General features: G+C 34.8%; 2 protein-coding genes across 2 annotated transcripts in view; one reads left to right on the top strand and one right to left on the bottom strand.

Annotated features, from left to right (window-relative positions):
* flot1b (flotillin 1b) overlaps positions 1-7,985 on the top strand; it is an 18,201-nt gene extending 10,216 nt beyond the window's left edge. Inside the window, exons 7-13 of the mRNA XM_073847680.1 lie at positions 2,519-2,614; positions 2,720-2,872; positions 3,036-3,217; positions 3,367-3,412; positions 3,516-3,653; positions 3,732-3,896; positions 6,787-7,985. Coding sequence (XP_073703781.1) covers positions 2,519-2,614; positions 2,720-2,872; positions 3,036-3,217; positions 3,367-3,412; positions 3,516-3,653; positions 3,732-3,896; positions 6,787-6,810 — 804 coding nt within the window. The 3' untranslated portion in view covers positions 6,811-7,985. The remainder of the gene's footprint in view (positions 1-2,518; positions 2,615-2,719; positions 2,873-3,035; positions 3,218-3,366; positions 3,413-3,515; positions 3,654-3,731; positions 3,897-6,786) is intronic.
* A 64-nt stretch (positions 7,986-8,049) lies between these two features.
* Positions 8,050-15,810, bottom strand: part of ddr1 (discoidin domain receptor tyrosine kinase 1) — a 66,424-nt gene continuing 58,663 nt past the window's right edge. Inside the window, exons 17-19 of the mRNA XM_073847679.1 lie at positions 15,493-15,757; positions 13,345-13,494; positions 8,050-13,259 (exon numbers count right to left, since the gene is read on the bottom strand). Of these exons, the coding sequence (XP_073703780.1) occupies positions 13,119-13,259; positions 13,345-13,494; positions 15,493-15,757 (556 nt within the window). The 3' untranslated portion in view covers positions 8,050-13,118. The remainder of the gene's footprint in view (positions 13,260-13,344; positions 13,495-15,492; positions 15,758-15,810) is intronic.

Raw genomic sequence — 15,810 nt, 5'->3', positions numbered from 1 at the left:
GAGATTACTCATATTGCCCTGGAGACCCTTGAGGGACATCAGAGAGCCATTATCGCCCACCTGACTGTGGAGGTACTGCCAGATGCTAAAAGAGCTATTTGTATTCTGTATCACACAGAGAGATAGAAGAAAAAAGCTTTTTATAAGAAGAATACAAAGAGGACCCCGGAGGGTTTTAGTGCTGAAATGAACACACAACCTTTGCTGACTGCAACATGTGATGTTCAGCTTACTGGTCTGCCCCTGTTAGCTGTTTATTCCTTATTTATTGTACAATCTCTCTTTCTTTCTCTCTGTAGGAGATCTATCAGGACCGTAAAAAGTTCTCTGAGCAGGTCTTTAAGGTGGCTTCCTCTGACCTGGTCAACATGGGCATCGGTGTTGTCAGCTACACGCTCAAAGATGTGCATGATGATCAGGTGACTATATCTATGCACCACACATCCTAACAAACACTACCATTCAAATGCTTGTGGTCAGTAACATATAAATATATTAATGTGTAGTAAATATTTTTGAAAATGTAGTTTCTTTTTGTAATGGAAATGTTTCGGCAGCCATTTCTGTAGTCATCAGTGTCACGTGATAGTTTAGAAATAATTCTAATATGCTGATTTGCTGCTCAAAAGAAATTATAACTGTTGGGCTGCTTAATATTTTGTTTTTCACAATATTTTGATGCATAGACAGTACAAAATAACAGCATTTATCTGAAACAGATTCTTTGTAACACAAAATGTTATTCTGATGAATAGAAGTATCTGTGGAAGTCCATTTCCACCACTGAATAAAAATTAAAAAGGTTTTTGCAGGTTTTTATCTCACAATTCTGACTTTTTTCTCGGAATTGTGATAACTCATAATTCTGATTTTTTTTTCAGTTTATATCTGCCAATTCTGAATTTATTTCTCAGAATTGCGATTTCATAGCTCACAATTCCGAGCTTATAACTTGCAATTACAATTTTGTATCTTAGTTCTGAGAAAAAAAAGTCCCAATTTCAAGATATCAGAATTCACGTTTATATCTTGCAATTCTGACTTTTTTTTTTTGCAATTGCGAGTTTATATTTCACATTTTACACTTTTTTCATAGAATTTTGATATAAACTCACATCTTCTCCAAATTGCAAGTTTATATCTCACAGTTTTGACTTTATAACTTGCAATTGCGAGTTTATATCTGACAATTGAGAGAAAGTCTTAATTGCGAGATATAAACTCACAATTGCGAGCTATAAAGTCCAATTCTGAGGGGAAAAAAAGACTGATATGTTCTCACAGTTTCAAGTTTGTCTCACAATTCTGATTTTCTGAATTCTGACACAAACTTGCAGTTTACTTGTTATAAAGTGCTTGTTATAAACCTATATATATATGTGTGTGTGTGTATGTATATATATATACACACACACACACACACACACACACACACACATACACACACATATATATATATATATATATATAATATATATATATATATATATATATATATATATATATATATATATATATTAGTTAAATATCTCTCAATTCTGAATTTATTTCTCAGAATTCTGGTTTTATTTCTCAGAATTGCTAGTTTATATCTCACAATTCTGACTTTATAACTTGCAATTGCAAGTTTATATCTCAGTTCTGAGAAAAAAAGTCCCAATTGCAAGATGCAATGCAATTCTGATAGAAAAGTCCGAATTGTAGTTTATATCTTGCAATTCTGACTCTTTTTTTTTTTGCAATTGCGAGTTTATATCTGGAAGTTAAGACTTTTTTTCCATAGAATTAAGATATAAACTCAAATCATATCCCACAGTTTTGACTTTATTACTTGCAATTGCAAGTTTATATCTCACAATTCTGAGAAAGTCACAATTGCAAGATATAAAATTATAATTCTGAGGAAAAAAAGTCAAAATAGTTAGTTATATCTTGCAATTTTGACTTATATATAGCTCACAATTTGCTTGTTATAAAGTGCTTGTTACAAACTCATAATTCTGACATTTTGTGACTTTATTTCTCAGAATTGCGAGTTTATATCTCACAATTTTGACAAAAGTCACAATTGCAAGATATAAACTTGCAATTCTGAGAAAAAAAGTCAAAATTGTGAGTTCATGTCTTGCATTTCTGACTTTATTTCTCAGAATTGAAAGTTTATATTACAATTCTAACTCTTAATTCTAATTCTAACTTTTTTCCACAGAATTGTGAGATATAAACTCGCAATAGTGAGTTATAAAGTCCAGTTTTGAGGAGGGAAAAAAGATTGATATGTTCTCACAGTTGCAAATTTATATCTCACAATTCTGAGATTTTGTGACTTTATTTCTTAGAATTGCTAGTTTATATCTCACAATTCTAAGAAAAAAGTCAGAATTGTGAGATAAATTCGCTATTGCAAAAAAAGGGGCACAATTACCTTGTTTATTTTTTTTTCCAGTGGCAGAAACGGGCTTCTATAGGTATAAAGACATAATACATATATATCACTTACCTGGACTTTTTTTTACAGAATTATCTAAGCTCGCTGGGTAAAGCTCGTACCGCTCAGGTGCAAAGAGACGCCCGTATTGGTGAAGCTCAGTTCAAAAGGGATTCTGTCATGAAGGTGATTTTTTTTCTTGTATCATTGTTGGATGTATAAACGTTGGTGTGAAGGGTGTGTCAGATAGAACTATGATTAAACTGTAAATGTGTATGTTTGTGTGTGTAGGAGGCTCACGCCATGCAGGAGAAGGTCTCTGCTCAGTATAAGAATGAGATTGAGATGGCTAAAGCCCAGAGAGACTTTGAGCTGAAGAAAGCCACCTATGACTATGAGGTCAACACCAAGAAGGCAGAGTCTGAAATGGCCTATCAGCTACAGGTATGAATTATATCAACATGGTTTTCAGCTGGTAACATGAGGGTTGTCAGTTTGGTCGCTGGTTAATACTTAATGTAAAATTCATGAAAAACTAGGCAAGTGAGACAAAAACAGCAATTAAGTAACATCTACTGACATTTTTACTCACTGTCATCTGCATTAGGTGGCCAAGACAAAGCAGCGCATTGAGGAGGAGAAGATGCAGGTTCAGGTTGTGGAGCGTACACAGCAGATCACTCTACAGGAGCAGGAGATCACCCGCAGAGAGAAGGAACTGGAGGCCAAAATCCGGAAACCAGCCGAGGCCGAGAGATACCGTATTGAGAAGATCGCTGAGGCAGAAAGGTGAGAACTGAGGAGCTAATGTAGTGATACACAAAGTTTTATCTCATTTAACACATATTTGTCCCTCAGTGGAAGCAAATCTGAAGAATTAAAATCATAGCTTGATATGACGGTCTTGAAAAACCATTTAATGTTCTCTCATCTGACAGGCTTCAGTTGATCATGGAGGCAGAAGCTGAGGCAGAATCCATCAGAGTGAGTTCATGAATCTCTCCACACACTTGCTGGTGAAAATGAGTGTTACTATTCACATAAGACAACTCACCCCACTCAACATTCATATTATTCTGTCTTTCAGATGAAGGGAGAGGCCGAGGCCTTTGCAATGGAGGCAAAGGGTCGGGCTGAAGCCGAGCAGATGGTCAAAAAGGCAGAAGCCTTTAAGCAGTACAAAGAGGGAGCCATGGTGGACATGCTACTGGAGAAACTCCCACTGGTCAGTGCAATGTCAGTAGATGGAATGTCAGTAAATAAGTTCAATAGGACCACTCAATAATGACCTCCACTCCTCTAGATGGCGGAAGAGATCAGCAAGCCACTCTGTGCGGTCCAGAAGGTCACCATGGTGTCCAGCGGCGGGTCAGAAGTGGGCGCATCTAAGCTGGCAGGAGAGGTTTTGGATATCATGACTCGCCTGCCGAGCGCAGTGGAGAAACTGACTGGAGTCAACATCTCACAGGTGACCACACTCAGCGTCAGCGATTAAACCAGTTTAGTGCTGGTATCAGGCAACAGATCACATGAGCTGCAACTTCTGCATTCCCGTTTTTGTTTTTTTGCATTTTCAGTGGTCTCTTTCACATGTCACATGAAAATGGAACTAGGAAATATATTTACAGTTGAAGTCAAAAGTTTACGTACACCTTGCAGAATCTGCTAAATGTTATCATTTTAATAAAATAAGCGGGATCATACAAAATGCATGTTATTTTTTTTTATTTAGTACTGACCTGAATAATATATTTTACATAAAAGATATTTACATATAGTCCACAAGAGAAAATAATAGTTGGATTTATAAATATAAAAACCCTGTTCAAAAGCTTACATACACTTGTAATCAGTGTTGGGGGTAACGCATTACTAGTTACTTGAAAAAAGTAATCTGATTACGTACCTCGCTTTACTTGTAAAGTAATGCATTTCTTTTTTTATTTACAAGAGTTGCTTTTTGTTTCCTTTAGGTATTTAATCCCATTTTATTAACCAATGTCTTTGCTGCTGACCTTTGTTGATCCAATTCAACTATATCAATAAGCAAAACTTACTTTAGATTAACTTTTGCTTCAGTTTTAGGCTTATTCATTTCCCTTTTTGTTGTGAAAGGGCTTTTACATTTGCTAAAATTGAACTTTTATATAAAAAAGCAAGCCCTGCCCAGATTTAAAAAGTAATGTAACCTAACGTAATGTAGTTGCCCTGCTGAAAAAAACGGCCAGCCTAGGCTGGTTTTAGCTGTTTTTTTTCACCAGGGTTGTTACTTTTTTAGGGAGTAATGCAGTATCGTAATGCATTACTTTTAAAAGTAACTGCTTGTAATAATGTGTTGTTACCTGAAGGTTCCACAGCTGTTTTTTTTTTATAGTGACAGTTGTTCATGAGTCCCTTGTTTGAACAGTTAAACTGCCTGCTGTTCTTAAGAAAAATCCTTCAGGTTCCACAAATTTGGTTTTTCAGCATTTTTGTGTATTTGAACCCTTTCCAATAATGATTATGATTTTGAGATCCATCTTTTCACACTGAGGACAACTGAGGGACTCATATTCAACTATTGCAGAAGGTTCAAATGCTCACTGATGCTTCAGAAGGAAACACAATGCATTAAACGGATAGTTCACCCAAAAATGAAAATTTGATGTTTATCTGCTTACCCCCAGGGCATCCAAGATGTAGGTGACTTTGTTTCCTCAGCAGAACACAAACAAAGATTTTTAACAAAAACCGGTGCAGTCTGCCAACCAAATAATGGATGTGGATGGGCACCAGACCTTTAAAAGTAAACAAAAACATGCACAGACAAATCCAAATTACACCCTGTGACTCGTGAAATGATCGTTTTTTGCGAGAAAATGAACAGTATTTATATTATTTTTTACCTTTGTTACACAGCCACATCCATCTGTCATGAGCACAAGTTTATCATCTGGATCGTTACACGTGTACGCGCTCTGGCGTAGTATACACAAACACCGCAAGGGGAAATCGGTGAAAAGTCCCGGATGAGTTTGCGCAAGCAAACGTAATCTTTTAGCTTTAAATTGGTTTGAACAATCAGGATAAGTGCAAGTAATTACCATTTTGAATAGCCGCTATACCCACAATCTCTGTGCTCTGTGTAAACAATGAGTGTTGTATTCATGCGACAGATCGCTTCCGGCGTTTGCGTATACTACACCAGAGCGCGTACACGTGTAACGATCCGGATGACAAGCTCGTGCTCAGGACAGATTGACATTGCTGTGTATCAAAGGTAAAAAATGATATAAATACTGTTCAGTTTCTCGCAAAATCGTTTCGTGTCTTAAGACATCAATGCATCGTCACGAGCAACAGGGTGTAATTTGGATTTGTCTGTGCATGTTTTTATTTACTTTTAAAGGTCTGGTGCCCATCCACGTCCATTATTTGGTTGGCAGACTGTGCAGACGGTTTTAGTTAAAAATCTTCATTTGTGTTCTGCTGAGGAAACAAAGTCACCTACATCTTGGATGCCCTGGGGGTAAGCAAATAAACATCAAATTTTCATTTTTGGGTGAACTATCCCTTTAAGAGCCAGTGGGTGAAAACTTAAGGACTTTGAAAATAAGGGTAAATTTAACATATTTTGTCTTCTGGGAAACATGTAAGTATCTTCTATAGCTTCTGAAGGGCGGTACTATATATAAAAAAAAAGATGATTTAGGCAAATTAAGAAAAATGTACACATCTACATTCTGTTAAAAAGTTTACACCCCCGGTTCTTTAGCACATTTAAATCCTTGTGATAGTTACTGTTTCAAAATTGTGTTGAAATGAGCAAAATCTTCAGAAATGTTCAATATTTTTAGTAGTTCTTCTTGAAAATGACTTTCTTGATTAAAAACCACTGTTTGTAAGAATACTTTTTGAAGCGATAGTTCACCCAAAATTAAAAATTGTGTCATTAATTACTCACCCTCTTGTCGTTCCAAACCCTTAAGACCTCTGTTCAACTTCAGAACACAAATTAGGATATTTTTGATGAAATCCAAGAGCTTTTGGACCCTCAGGAGACAGCAACTAACTAGTAGATTCATAACATCACAGTTGAACCACTGATGCCACATGGACTTTTTTAACAATGTCCTAACTACCTTTCTGGGCCTTGAATGTGGTAGTTGCATTGCTGTCTATGCAGGGTCAGAAAGCTCTCTGATTTCATCAAAAATATCTTAATTTGTGTTAAGATGAACGAAGTCTTACAGGTTTGGACATGAGGGTGAAAAATTAATGACACAATTTTCGTTTTTGAATGAACTGTACTTCAGAAATACAGTAAAAATTTGTTTAAAACAACTAAATGTTAACCTTTTTGTTTTATGTTTGCTCAGGTTGGTTTAACCCGCATGGGCTAATGGACTTCATGAAGAAGGAATCAGGTCTAATCAACAGCTCATCCTGTCTATGTGCATGTGTGCATGCCTGTGTTTGTGCTGAACCTGGAACATTGAGGTCCTTTTTGTTTTTGTAATCCACCGTTTGTAATATTCAGTTTTTATATTCTGTGTCGTGAATTATTTGATAACATTATATGATCATTTTATAAGTTAGGTGAACTACATTATCTGCTCTAGAGCCTTGGTTAATGGTGAATATTCAGGGAAGCAGGGCTGCTCTTTCTTCCATTTTTAAGTAGTTTCTGTATTTCTGTCTGTCACAGCCTCATGCCTGTTGATTCTGGTTCAGTTACTATCAAAACCAAAGTGCATTCAAGTCAGATGGATGCAAGTTCACCTGAAGTGCATTGCTGAAGCCATAGTCCGCGTGCATAATGCCTTAGTATGCATACACTGAAATGTGACGCTTAATTCTTGCCGTTTTAAATAGTCCGTGAATACTTTTTTTGTTGTAGTACTAGTTTGCAACTAGTTTTTGTTACTGTCTGTGTGCTCAGTAAAGTGATTTATAAAGCATGTTGAAAAGCAAGAGGGGGTGGAAAGTTTTGAAGTTGATTAACAAACAGGAAAAAAAGAAGAAGAGGAAACTGGTTAGGTTTTTAATGCAAGCTGCAAACATGTCTCTGAGCCCACAGAAACCGAAGGCTTGTGGTGGTTTCATTTCTCATGCCACTTTCCAACGTGTGCAAAAAAAGAAACGTTTTTTTTTTTACCATGCTGCTGTGTACTTCACACTAAAATCAACTCGACATTACAAAAGGTAGACCTATGCATTTCCAGTATACCTTCAAAGTGCCTCAAAGCTATTTTTTACTTCCTTACTGAAACATCCTGCTCTGATTGTGTTTCTGTAACAGTAACTGTGATCTGTCATGTGATACTTCCTGGCCTTAATGACTAATTTCATTCAGAATATTCAATTTGTTAGCCATTAGTTTGTTTTTATTGTTGTACAACCTCATTATTGTTGTTACATATGACAAATTAACCCAATTTTTTGCCTTAATGTATGTTCAGTGGTTTCACCTTAAACTGAAGATCTATATATATCCAGGCTGAGACTTCTACATATGAAGCATGTACTGTTTAATATAGACAAATAATAAACTATTAGTGTGCGCTGTACTTTATAACTTGTCGATTCATGGCTTTTTGTGAATGTGTGTTTTAAGTAGTGCAACAAATGAGGAGTTCCCCTTTATTTGAAAAGGTTACTTTATTAAAACACCTACAAAATAGACAACACAGGCAACAACACTGACTAACACAGGCAGGGAGACTAAAACAGAGACAGACAGACCAGATTAATAACAGATAGCAATATTACTGAAGAAAATTATGTCCCATGAAGTATTTACATTTTTCATTATTTATGAAACACGCACAGCTGAGGGCTAACATGCCCAGAGCTGTATTTATAAAAATACAATAAAGGTATTCAGGGCCTCAGTGTACCAAAAAAGGTTAAAGGTCATTCAATAAGCATAATCAGCATGGTAATATAACCATTTGGGAATCACATTCTTCTGTGTATAAACTTTACAGTATATAGGTTACTCTCCACCCCCACCTACACACACGGTCTTGCTCTTAAATGAGGAAGAGGTGGCGTCACCACGACAGGTTCAAGTTAAATCTACAGCGGTATGCAATTGCGTACTGTAGCTTTAAGAGAGTTTCCAGCAAGTGTCCTACAGGTTTACATAGTAAATTCAGGACAAATGCTTATTTGCTTATTTTTCTATACACCCAGTTAATTTTTTATTATATAGACAACTTACTCTTATTGGTATAAACATAGACGTCTGTGGCCATTCTGCTTGTTTTTTAATTTCTTTCTATATTCCTCCAAGCCCATGCACTAGGCTCTTATTGAGACTTTTCAAATAGTGCACTGGTAGTTCATTACCATACATTTCATCCAAAAGCATGTTTAAATTCTGAGTGTTCAGTTTAACACAACATACTGATGCCCAACAAGTTCAGGATGTGCGTTCAGCTTATTCAAGTCTGTGCACATAATGGCAGATCATTTCAAAAACCATCCTCAGTCATTTTCTGTCATCAAATGACTGCACAATAAATCAGAGTCACATTTAAAGGGACAGTTCACCCAAAAATCAAGATTCTGTCATTAATTACTCATTCTCTTGTCGTTCCAAACCCGTAAGACCTTCGTTCATCTCCAGAACAGAAATTAAGATATTTTGGATGAAATCCGAGAGCTTTCTAATCCTGCATAGACAAAGAAAACAAAAAATAACCACTTTATTCAACAATTTCTTCTCTTCCGTGTCAGTCTTTAACACACGTTTAAGTCAGAACGCATGTGTCGTGGTACTCCCGTGAACGGATCTTGTAGACTGAGGGAAGAGAATAAATTGTTGAATGAAGTTGTTTTCTTTGCACACAAAAAGTATTCTCATAGCTTCATAAAATTAAGGTTGAACCACTGATGTCACATGGACTATTTTAACAATGTCCTTACTACCTTTCTGGGCCTTGAATGTGAAGACGCGCTGCTGTCTATGCAGGGTCAGAAAGCTCTTAGATTTAAACAAAAATATCTTTTTATGTTCCAATGATGAACAAAGGTCTTATGGGTAGTGATAGGTGCTTGGAAAACTTTTGTGAATCGTTTGTTTCGAAACAATGGTTGAGCGTGTATCAATCACTAAAGTCGTGTGATTTCAGTAAGCAAGGTTTTGAAATTTTAATGGTTTGCCTTTGGGGAGCGATCTCTGTAAACCCGTGAATCATGCAAGTTCACTGAGATCGCCCCCTAGTGGCAAACCATTGAACCAGTTTCTATGGTTTTTACCTGATCTCGGATCAGTTTAATTTGTGACCCTGGACCACAAAGCCAGTCTTAAGCAGCACTGGTATATTTGCAGCAATAGCCAAAAACACATTGTATGGGTCAAAATTATTGATTTTTCTTTTATGCCAAAAATAATTAGGGTATAAAAGTAAAGATCATGTTTCATGAAGATATTTAGTAAATTTCCTAGCATACTTTTTGATTCGTAATATGCATTGCTAAGAACTTCATTTGGACAAATTTTCTTAATATTTAGATTTTTTTTGCACCCTCAGATTCCTGTTTTTCAAATATTTCAGCCAAATATTTTCCAATCCTAACAAACCATACATCTATGGAAAGCTTATTTATTTTTCAAACAAAATTGACCCTTATGACTGATTTTGTGGTCCAGGGTCATTTGTGTAATTAAAAGCATAGCAAGTAGGTCATAGTCTCTTACTGGCCTCTATATACAAGTTTTTTCATAAAACAAACAAAACAAGCCCTGCAAGTCCCCATGAAATCAAAAGTTGAAGTTTTTTGGCTTTTAGTATGAATGTTGTGGCTATCTATAAACTAGTGTGTTTCAAAACAATGACAAAATTCCCATTTACAAGACATAAACTTTCTGTCCAATCAAATGCACTCTAGAATCCGAAGAGTCCCGCCTTCTACACTATAAATACACGCTGAAGCTGTGGCTGAAATCATCACTTGTTCACAGAATTTGTCTGGATCTTCTGTAGGGCGAATGGGGAACATAGGGGTTAGGGACCGATTCAGTATAAATATGCTTTCCATTTGGGCGAAAGAAGTTCACGCTGTTTCACACGAACAACCGCAGCACGCACACACTGCTCCGGTCTAGAAATGCGATAGCACGAAGCTGATCATATGCCAAGTCGGCGCAGACCATAAAACCTATCGGACCTATTTGAATTCTAAACAGAATGGTATATTTTATAGCGATATGGATGAGGCTGTGGGTGTCATACGCTGTCAAATGCGGCTTAAGCTCAACGACTCGGCTATTTAAAAAGGGGGCGGGACTGATATGTCCTCCCCTGTCTTTCTGTTTCATATATGTGACCCTGGACCACAAAACAAGTCTTAAGCCCAGTTCACACTAGACGCGACTTCTGTCGCTGCATGTCGCCAGAGGCTGGCGATGAGGTCGCTAGTGGGCGTTCTCATTACTGGTTGCTTAGTAACGTAATTTAACAGATGTTTTTATCCAAAGCAACTTTAGAAACAAAGACAAGCAGGTTACAATTCATTTTAATGCAGTTGACATTATTTTTGTATGTGGGCATGGACATGTCATATAAAACAGGACAATCACTGCTGGAGCTGAAAGGAGAATGATCATGAGCACTATCGTCTTCTTTCCTATTGGCTGTCGCTCCCGAAAGTCGCTCTTCATTTGCATAAAGTTTAGAGATAACAATTTACTTACAAAACTGAAAATTTCGCTGGACACGCCCACATCCGGTCGCCAACGGTCGCTGACGGCCGCTGTCGCTCTCGTCGCCGGAAATCGCCGGCTCTCCATTGAAATGAATGGGATCGCGTCGCTTAGTCGCTGCATGTCGCGTGTAGTGTGAATGGGGCTTTAAGTCGCTGGGGTATATTTGTAGCAATAGCCAAAAATACATTGCATGGGTCAAAATTTTTGATTTTTCTTTTATGCCAAAAATCATTAAGAAATTAAGTAAAGTTCATGTTCCATGAAGATTTTTTGTAAAATTCCTACTGTAAACATATCAAAATGTAATTTTTGATTTGTAATATGCATTGTTAAGAACCTAATTTGGACAACTTTAAAGGTGATTTTCTCAGTCTTTTTGATTTTTTTGCATCCTCAGATTTCTGATTTCAAATAGATGTGTGTAGTATATACGGCTCAACGTGAAATCACGCACCTGATGGCATTTACCACTGATTACAGAACCGGCTTTACTGACAAAACGCGCAAGTGATCGGCCGATACGGATCGGTGCATCCCTAGTATTTTATTATTTTTATTCCATTTAATGTATTATACTTTCAATAAAACATTTGCAATGGGGTTTTAAAAGCTGTTTTTAAGCATGTTTTAGCCTGAGTTTTTGTTGCATTTATACAATTTTGACCAGCAGGCGTCACCGACGTGTGGTGTTACGAGCGCTTCGAAGCAGTTGGTTTAATTCACTCAAAGTTTCGAAAAGGTCCGTTTCTTCTATTACTACTTAGGGTTTACGAGGGTGAAAAATTTATGACAGAACGTTCATTTCTAGGTGAACTATCCCTTCAAGGGACCAATTATGTGCACACAGACAGGGGTGGAGTCATAAACACCAATTCTCTAATTCGACTTAATTTAAAAAAGCCCGTGCTTCACACATCAGCCATTGATGTACAAAATTACAGAACCTTTAGAATAACATACCAAAAGTGTTGTAGAACATCTGTTATCGACACTTTAAATGGTTTTCCAATCATTTGTAAATGTGTCAGAATGGATGACCCTGTATCGGATTACACCATTACATTGATTCGAAAAAACGTTGAGATGAAAATGTTCCACTCAGTGTTGAATGCTTAAAGATCTGTGAGCATTTCTTAATGATGAATTACCCTCCACCACAGAAAAGACATCTCTACATGACCACAAATGCTAGCAAAGTTACTGAATTTACTGGCAAAAATGTTATTCGCTATTTTCACTTAATACGCATGTAGAAAAGAAACAGTATTTCTGCTATAGTACGTTTTAATACGCATATCTGTCAAATGTTTCCTGAAGAAGACTATGACAAAATGGACAGTTTGTAGAGCCACGTGCTTTTGTGCTGCCTGTCATCTAGCTACGAAAACCCTCCACCAGTTCCTATGATTACGTTTTGAGATCTATTCAGTGTTTAGGGAATGAAAATCCAGGTTAGAGGACCAGGATTTAATGTTCAGATGCCAAGCAACATTTTATCCTAAAATCAATTTGTCAAAAAATCCTCATCAGCGCTTAGTCATCATAACTGGACCTCACAGAACACAAAGACTTTTTACAGCAGGAGAGGTTGCATTCTCAGGTTCGCAGAGAAAATATGAGGCAGATTAATGTTTCAGGAAAGAAAGAGTGACTTGGCCATTTCTGTGGTGTATTCTAGGAGATCTGTGCTCTGTGAAACTAAATACTGTGGAATAGCAATGTGATGCGTGTTGAGAGTGGGTGAACATTGAGGCTAAAAAGGATTTGAGGATAAAATGTTGCTTGAAGAGTTCAGGATTTCAGGATAAGGGGTGAGGAGTGGGTCATTTAGGGGGCACCGAACCTGCGGCTTTTATTCGCCCCAACCCACCCGTCAAAAAATACGCTATTTTACATAAGAGTGCTTAGCCGTGTCTGCTTAAAAACACACCACCAGTCTGTGGTCCACACACACTTTCTTACATTCTTCCTCTTTTCATCTCTCGCTGTCGCTTTCTAAACCATGTTCATGGCGTCTTCGGTGAGGAAGGAGTGAATGTACGCAAAGGAGGGCCGTAGTTTACAGTCTCTGTTCCAGCAGCTAAGCATCAGCTCATACAAACCCTGTGGGCACACAGCCGGGCGAGACAGGTACACCTGATTGAGAGAGAGAGAGAGAGACAGAGACAGAGAGTAAGTGAGACTGTTAATGTTTTTCTTATGTGTTAGCAAGCTCACATACCTGTCTGCCCTGGTCTCTGAAAAACTCCCCAGCGTTGTCAATAACCTGTTCGTCGGTCATGTGACTGTACGGCTGCTCCTGACACACACTCAGCATCTCCCACAATGTCACGCCAAATGCCCACACGTCACTTGCCGTAGTGAACTTGCCCTACACACACACACACACACACACACACACACACACACACACACACACAAAAACCATGATATTTAAGATATGTGACAATAAGCACGTGATCTCCTTTTTTCAGATAAAAACATTAAAAGTTTTTGTATTGTTATTAAATTCTAAAATGTAAATGATAATATAAATTTTTAATAATAAATGTAATAAGTCTGATAATAAATGTTGCTTGTTAAATAAAAATTATAGTAATGCAGAAAAAATTAAGCATTTTCACTAGTGGTCACAAACTTTTTTGACCCTATATATACATACATAAATATAATATATATGATATTTTTATTTATTAATGTTCTAATTAAAATGATCTAATATTTATCTCTAAGGATAATGAATAATAAGTTTTATTTATTAAGGTTCCAATTGAAATGTTCTAATATTTATCTATAATGAATAATAAGTATGATAATAAACAGTAATAGAATAATTAAATATGCTTTATTAATATTAATTTTTGTACATAATTAAGATATATCTAGTAGTTGTCATAGATTTTTGGAACCCTTTTATACACACACACACACACACACACACTATTGGTTATTTTTTAGTTTATGAATAAATAAAAAATATACACTTCGTTATTTTTTAGTTTATTAATAAATAAATATATACTTGGTTATTTTTTTTTTGTTTATTAATAAATAAAAACTATATACTTGTTTTTTTAATTTATTAATAAATAAAAAATATATACTTGTTTTTTAATTTATTAATAAATAAAAATATATACTTGGTTATTTTTTAGTTTATTAATAAATAAAAAATATATACTTGTTTTTTAATTTATTAATAAATAAAAATATATACTTGGTTATTTTTTAGTTTATTAATAAATAAAATATATACATGGTTATTTTTTTATTTATTAATAAATAAAAATATATACTTGGTTATTTTTTAGTTTATTAATAAATAAAATATATACATGGTTATTTTTTAGTTTATTAATAAATAAAAAATATATACTTGGTTTTTTAGTTTATTAATAAATAAAAAAAATATATACTTGGTTATTTTTTAGTTTATTAATAAATATATATTTTTTATAAGATAATATTTTTATAAGGCTATTTTTAAATGTATTTATAAATTAAATAATATATACAAACAATTTTATAATTATTTTTAAATTATAAATAAATATTAATAAATAAACAATATACACAAAATGTTATAATACAATATAACATAATTATTAATAAATATATTTTTCTAAGATAGTAAAAAAACATTTCGTATTTATATAAAAAGCTATAATATTTCCTTATTATAAGATAAAAAAATATGTCTGATAACAAATATTAATGAATAAATATAAATTAAGTAAATGTATCTTCATTAGGAAATGCTGAAAAAATGAAGTGGAAAGCGAAATTCATATAATTTTTTTTTAAAATAAAAATATATATTTTAAATAAATAAATAAATAAATAAATACATAAATTAAGTAAAATAAAAAAAGACAAATGTTCAAAAATGCTTCACTATGTATTTCTATAATAATAATAATAATAATAATAATAATAAAAATTAGTAATAATAATAAATATTAAGTATTATAACTAATAAATAAAATAAAGCAATTAAATATGCTTCCTTTTAAAAAAAAAACAAGGTATATTTACTATTTTTGGAACCCTTATATATACATAACGTTTCACATATAAAAATTGTATAATATAATATAATATATATCTAAAAAACTAAAAGTAAATAAATATATAAAAGGTATAAACTAAATACATAAAAGTCTGACAATAGATATCAAATAAAAACATATAAATTAAACAAATAAATGTATACCTTTCTATAAATAAATAAATATATATATATATATATATATATATATATATATATATATATATATATATTAGTAACACAGAAAAGTGTGACAAGTTTGTCACTGTTATTCCTGTATGTTTTCATTTATTATAGCAAAGCTATAATTAGTGCTCTTACCATAAGGATGCACTCCCAAGCCATCCAGCGAATAGGCAGCACAGCTCGTCCCTGTATCCTGTAGTAATCGCCAGCATAGAGGTTCCTGCTCATGCCAAAATCAGCTATCTTTATCTGGCGTTCTCCACCGCTCTCCTCCCCCTCACTCCTCTCTCCACCCACCAGGCAGTTCCGCGTGGCCAGGTCTCGGTGCACAAAGTTCAGAGACGACAAGAACTTCATTCCTGATGCGATCTGACTTGCCATGGAGATCAAAGCTGGGTAGCTGAAACAGAGAGAAAGACATTTAACCCTCCACACTACGAGAAATGCTTTTTT

This window comes from Garra rufa, chromosome 9, assembly GCF_049309525.1.
Source record: "Garra rufa chromosome 9, GarRuf1.0, whole genome shotgun sequence".
In the NCBI taxonomy this organism is placed as follows: domain Eukaryota; kingdom Metazoa; phylum Chordata; class Actinopteri; order Cypriniformes; family Cyprinidae; genus Garra; species Garra rufa.
Note: the sequence above shows the minus strand (reverse complement) of the source record. Positions and strands in the feature narration are given on the sequence as shown.